The sequence below is a fragment of the Hordeum vulgare genome, chromosome 6H (genome assembly GCF_904849725.1).
Source record: "Hordeum vulgare subsp. vulgare chromosome 6H, MorexV3_pseudomolecules_assembly, whole genome shotgun sequence".
Classification (NCBI taxonomy): domain Eukaryota; kingdom Viridiplantae; phylum Streptophyta; class Magnoliopsida; order Poales; family Poaceae; genus Hordeum; species Hordeum vulgare.
In genome coordinates, this window is record NC_058523.1 from 331937318 (window position 1) to 331943486 (window position 6169).

The 6169-nt window shown below is 49.2% G+C and overlaps 1 protein-coding gene across 1 annotated transcript; it reads right to left on the reverse strand.

Moving 5' to 3' along the window:
- Positions 1-1055: 1055 nt before the first annotated feature.
- Positions 1056-2234, reverse strand: LOC123402346 (probable high-affinity nitrate transporter-activating protein 2.2). The gene is made up of 2 exons (XM_045096254.1): positions 1976-2234; positions 1056-1695 (listed from the first exon to the last, which is right to left on the reverse strand). The coding sequence occupies exons 1-2, from the start codon at positions 2112-2114 to the stop codon at positions 1238-1240; spliced, it is 597 nt and encodes a 198-aa protein (XP_044952189.1). The 5' UTR covers positions 2115-2234; the 3' UTR covers positions 1056-1237.
- Positions 2235-6169: the final 3935 nt, after the last annotated feature.

Below are 6169 nucleotides of genomic sequence, written 5' to 3' on the forward strand. Positions count from 1 at the left end.
GTTGATTGACAAGCAATAGTTTATTTTCTATAAATAATAGGCAGAGGATAAGTACTCTTTCATAAACAAGTACTACTAGTAGGTGATAAGCACTCGTACGAGTCATACAGTCACACCCCTTGGCTCTTGGGACACCTCATGTGCACGGGTGAATATAACACGATTGGTGGGTTCAGTTTTGTTTTACATGTGCCAGAACTAAGGTGCCTTCCTGGAAACATCTTGAAAGGAAAACTTAAAGCTTGTAGAGAGCAGGTGAATCGCTTTCAAGGTACTGTATACGCATTACGATGTCAAAAGTTTAGAGCGACACAATTCCGAAGAGTTGACATTGTTCATTCAGCCTGGAGGAGTACGCCCTCCATCTCCATGTCAAACTGAATAAACTATCGGGTGGTTAGCTCCTTACTGTCCCTCCCAGCCGCTACCAAACAATGCAATGTACTTGGTCGTCTCTTGGCCTTCCGTGACGCTTGAAAGAGTAGTATCAAATTGATACGTGCACTTGTCTACAAAGTTGACTCTCAGATGGATGCAGGTGGCAGTAACCTTGCTATTCATTTTTAGGACGAATAGGTTATATATATATATACATGGCGCTGTCATGCTTGCTATGCAAACTCAGACCAACTGAGCCCCATCTGATGATCGGACTTTCGTAGGTAGGAGTGCATTTGGTCGTATCTAGCTACATGACACGCTTGTCCATTTTTGTTCTTGGGTCATGCTTGCTTTTTGAAAGCTCGATGCATATGCTTTCTAAATTGACACACATGCCGTAGTGCAAACGCCGACCAACTTAAGTCTTGTAGAGTAAGCATCTAACGAAAAATATTGCATGGTTTCATTTTCCGACTCCAACTTTTCTTGTTTAAAACGAGTGCCCAAACAAGCTGTATCTTTTTGTTTGAAATGCTCGCCATAACAGCCTTTTGTTTTGTTCCAAAAGGAGCTACTATCTTATTCCTATCCAATATATTGGTGTTCTCACGGTGCTGCTCGCGTGAAGGACACACACAAACACAGGACATACAAACTTCAAACAACCAAGTTACTTACTGTCTGAAATCAAATTATTTCATTCATAGTCATTACACGCTCACAACAAAAAGGAGGTATGCACCCGAACATTTATCCGTACAGTTTGTGCCGTACGTACTAGTCCGTACTTGTACTGTTACTTGTAGAGAGAAAAACGACCGGCCAACAAACTTTGCTACGGTCCCGACTTGCGAGTTTAGTTGTTCTTCTTGCGTTTCTCAATGAAGAAGAAGAAGGCGAGGGAGGCGACGGAGAAGGCGGAGAAGACGCCGGCGGCGACCTTGATGGAGGTGGTGACTCCCGTGATGCTGACGACGTTGAAGGCGGCGGTTGGCGCGGTTTGGCCGTAGGCGACCTGGGTGCCCGAGGCGTCGAGCGCGTAGGCGCGCACGTAGTAGGTGGCGGTGGGGATGTCGAGGGCGACGCGATACTCAACCTTGCCGGCGCCGGGGTAGGCCTGCTGGGTGATCTTGAACTGGCAGGTCTTGTCCTTCTTGAGGTCGTCGTGGGTTTTGCGCCACTCGCGCTCCTTCTGGCTCACCGGCGCGTAGCAGAGGCTCACCTTCACGTTCTTGTAGTCGGCGTCCTTGCCGGCCGGCTGGCTCGCGTTCAGGGCCCACGTCACCGTGATCACGTCCTCGCCGGCGTGAAGAACTGGTCAGGGATCGGTTAATTTAGTCAGTAGTGTTACGATGAAGAAAAAAAAAAGAAGCGTAAACAAAATTCCCGGTATAACTTCTCTTAATAAATTTGAGCATCTACCATGGAAGATTCTTCTATTGGCCGGCTGACCTTGCATATTTGGAATGGCATGCGACAAGGCTGATTAACTTGTTGCATACATGGCCATATATTCCAATCTATGACGTTGCTATAGCAAACAGCGGAGACAGTTTCTCGCAAGGAAGCATATACGACGGTATCACGGACGTACCTTGGCCGGGAGTGGGGGAGGCGGTGACGTCGAGGGTCACAGGCAGCTTGGAGAGGTACGCCACGGCGCCCGCCGATGCGCAGCAGCCGGCGGCGAGGACCAGCAGCAGCAGCGCCGTGACCATGCCTTGCCGAGCCATCCCTGCGCGCGGCTAGTTAGTGCTTGGCTGCTTGATCGATCGGAGAAGGCAAGAGAGGAGAGGAGCTGGGGGGAACAAAGTTTTGCTTTGCTCTTGTGGGATTTGGCGAGATGGAGGAGTACGGATGGGTTTAATATAGGCGCGCGCCATGCCATGGGTGTTGACCGTGGGCGAGAGGAGGCGCTGCCTGGCCTGGCCTGCACCTGCAGTGCCGTGTTTCGCGGGGCCGAGGAGGTGCCCGTCCGATTAAGCTACTGTGAGCTACTTTAGGTGCTCCCAAGTCAAATCTTGCTCGCGTCTTGTCCTCTCCGACTCCCAGCCTCGTCCTCGTCTGATTTGCTCAAAAGGGCAAAAGCGGCCGGCCTGCGGTGAGAAGCGGCGGCCACGAATCAAAGTATCAAACTGCTAGGCGCTAGCGGCCGAACCAAAATCATCATTAGATACTAAGTATTTCTAAACTAAATCCATGACAGAAATATGAAACCAAGGTGTCAATACCAGGGCACTGACGACTGGCTCGGGCTCTCTTGAGCGTTAACTAGGAGAGGTGTAGTGTTTGTGTTGAGTAGGCTTTGGGCCATCTAGTTTGTATTAGATTGGGGTTATATTAACTCCACGTGCTTTCCTGTATCGGTATGCATTTTGAATGGAGAATATTCTGGTCTCTCATTCTCTTATCCCCGCAACTCTCTCCTCTCGATCGTCTCCTTCTCCTATCTCTCTTTGTATGTCGTTCCTCCTCCTCTGTGTATCAGCTTCGGCCATCGCGCGCCACCCCTGACTTCGGCAACCTCTCGATCCGAGGGCGTAACAATCTGGTATCAGAGCCGTCACCATGCCGCTCCGTCGTGTCGATTTTTGTTTTTCCGTTCATCCCAGCAAATCCGACGTGATGGTCGCGGATCGCCTTCAGGTTTGATCTACGTAATTCTTGACCTGAGGTGGGAGGGTGGGGCGACAACGGCAGCCACGGCCACGTTCAAGCCCAACCAGCAGACATGTTTCCTCGCGCGGGAGATGGATGCGTTGCAGGAGCAGATGCTGCAGGGATTCGCGGAGATTTGAGCCGCTTAGCGCAAGCTCGACGTGGTTGAGGGGATTTGCGACAAGCTCGAAGCCCTCGACGCCAAGCTCTCCGAGCAAGCCAAGCGCCTGGATCAGGTACAAGTAAAAGTCAATTTGTCCCGCGACACCCTCGGGCGCGTTCAGCAGGAACATGCAAACACGGCTCTCCTGAGTAAGCAGTCGCAAGTGATGGGGAGCGGGGGTGGAACGTCACCCACAACTTCTGATGTTTTGGATGGGATACTTGGGGCGATTCTGCGAGCACAGCCCAGAGCTCAACCTCGTTTTCCTCAGGTTCAAGTTCAGATACCTCCTGTTGATCCTCATGTGCAAACTGTTCAGGAAGACCCAGGGGGTAAGCGCAATTGGATGCCTAAGATGGATTTCCCCGTTTCGATGGTATTGATGTGCGAATCTGGCTGGATAAGTGTGAAGCATTCTTTCGGTTGTACCACATTCCTGATAATTTCAAGGTCACATCAGCCTCTCTGTATCCGACGGACAACGCAACTCATTGGTACCAAGCGTTTAAACAACAGAGTGCTTATCACACATGGGAGCAGTTTTGTGTCGCAACATTGCAAGAGTTTGATATCAACATCCACAGAGAGCGGCTGAAATCACTGCTGTTGCTGAAACAACAAGGTACAGTGTAGGAATACAAAGTGCAGTTTCTCCAATTGGTGTAGAACGTTCGTTTGTATGAGCCATCGATAAGTGTGTTAGGGCATATTTATGCCTAAGTAATTTTGGTGATTGATGACAGTACCTCAGTGGACTAATTGTGTGCATTGAGCATTTCAGATAATACATGACAAAGGCACAAGACGATTCGGCACCCCTCCGTGGAATAGAAGCACGGTGTCTTCTACGATTTTCATTGGTGATTTTGAGTCGTAGGAACGCCGTACTATTAAGAGGGGATCCGTGTCGGAAAGGTTTGGGTGGAATCAATCTCGCACGCACACATTTTATCTCCATCTCTTTTCCCTTGCAGTTATGGAGGTTGTCCCCCCTTTGTTCTTTCTCTCTATCTTGCAAAAAGGCCTCTGGAGGTAGTACTGCTGGAGGTGAGCGGTAGTACCGCTCTAGTCCTAACGGTAGTACTGCTGGAGCTGGCGGTAGTATCGCCCCAGCCTGGCGGTAGTACCGCTAGCTGGCAGTAGTACTGCCCCTGGCCAGCGGCAATACCGCTCCAAGACTGTAGTACCGCCTTCCTCGCGGCTGTACTGCGTCAGACTTTTTGTGAAGACTTTCTTGGCGGTGGTAGGCCCGGTAGTAGTCCTTGCGCTACCATGGGCTCAGTGGTAGTACCGCTCTTGTCCTAGCGGTAGTATCACTGGAGCTGACGGCAGTACCGCTGGAGGGGCAACGGTAGTGCTGCTGCTGCCAGCGGTAGTACCGTTGTGCTCGTGCTGAGAGTGAGGGTAACGGTTGGATTTGTTCCCTCACTATATAAAGGGTTCTTCCACTTCAAGAACCCTAGCTTTAACCCTCCAAGACTCCATTGTTGCTCCTAAGCTCATATGTGCCCGATCTCTCTCCCTAGCCAATCAAACTTGTTGATTTCCTAGGGATTGGTTGAGAAGGCCAAGATCTACACTTCCACCAAGAGAAAATTGATTCCCCCACTAATTCCTTGCGGATCTTGTTACTCTTGGGTGTTTGAGCGCCCTAGACGGTTGAGGTCACCTTGGAGCCATATCCATTGTGGTGAAGCTCCGTGGTCTTGTTGGAAGCCTCTGAGCATCGTGTGGAGATAGCCCCAACCTTGTTTGTAAAGGTTCGATCACCACCTTCAAGGGCACCAATAGTGAAATCACGGTATCTCGCATTGTGTGAGGGCGTGAGGAGAATACGGTGGTCCTAGTGACTTCTTGAGGAGCATTGTGCCTGCACACTGCTCCAACGGAGACGTACTTCCTCTCAAAGGGAAGGAACTTCGGTAACACATCCTCGTCTCCACCGGTTCCACTTGTGGTTATCTCTTACCTTTACTTTGTATTCCCTTGTATTGTGGTGTATTGTATTCTTGCTTATTGTTGTTATAGTTGATTGCATCATATAGGTTGCTCACCTAGTTGTTCATCGAGAGAACCTTTTGTTGATTAATTGTAACTTGTTAAGAAAAGCTAAAAATTGGTAGTTGCCTATTCACCCCCCTCCAGTCAACCATATCGATCCTTTCAAAGTGACACTTTCCTGGTAACTCGTTTCATCATGGGTCTGAAGGAGGATATTCGAGGGATGGTTGAACTTCAGCTACCAGCAAATGTCCAGCGAGCAGCAATGTATGCTGCTATTGAGGAAGGTCTGTTGCAGCAACAGAAGTCATTCAAATTAGCTTACTCCAAGTCAGCATCCACCAAGTTTGACAGTAAACAAACTTTTTTACCCAGGGAATTGTGGAAGGCTCGACAGCTGAAGGAATTCCTCGTGCTAATGGGTTATGCTATGGCTGTGGAGAAAAATACATACCTGGACATGCTTGCAAACAACCTCCTACACCTCCTGCTCAACTCAAAGCTGCTGAATGAGTGGATCCTCATGAGATCATATCGGATGCAGTGTTGGACGCATTGATGGATACTGGTCCTGAAGAGTGTGCCACTATTTCTGTCACAACCTTGTCTCGTGCTTCACATCCTAAGACCATTCAACTGAGGGCTATGGTGGGAAATCAGGTAGCATTGATCCTATTGGATTTAGGTAGCACTCACACTTTTGTAGACCAAGCTCTAATGGATAGGGTGGCTGTATCTTCAAAAAAACTTCCCACACCTATGCAAGTCAAAGTGGCTGATGAAAGCATGGTCAGTTGTAATAGGGTGGTGTCCCAACTATCCTGGTGGGTGCAGGGTCAAAGTTTATCTAGTGCTATGCAAGTGCTGCCATTAGGGGGTTATGACATCATATTAGGAATGGATTTGTTGGAGCAGATAGGTGCGATGGAGTGTCAATGGGCTAAAAAATGGATCCAGTTTGAATAT

Excerpts from the sequence above, each read along its gene's own strand:
- LOC123402346 (XM_045096254.1), bottom strand. The coding sequence starts at position 2,114 with ATGGCTCGGCAAGGCATGGTCACGGCGCTGCTGCTGCTGGTCCTCGCC. Across the intron at positions 1,696-1,975 it reads CTCCCCCACTCCCGGCCAAG|TTCTTCACGCCGGCGAGGAC; the intron begins GTACGTCCGTGA and ends ATCCCTGACCAG.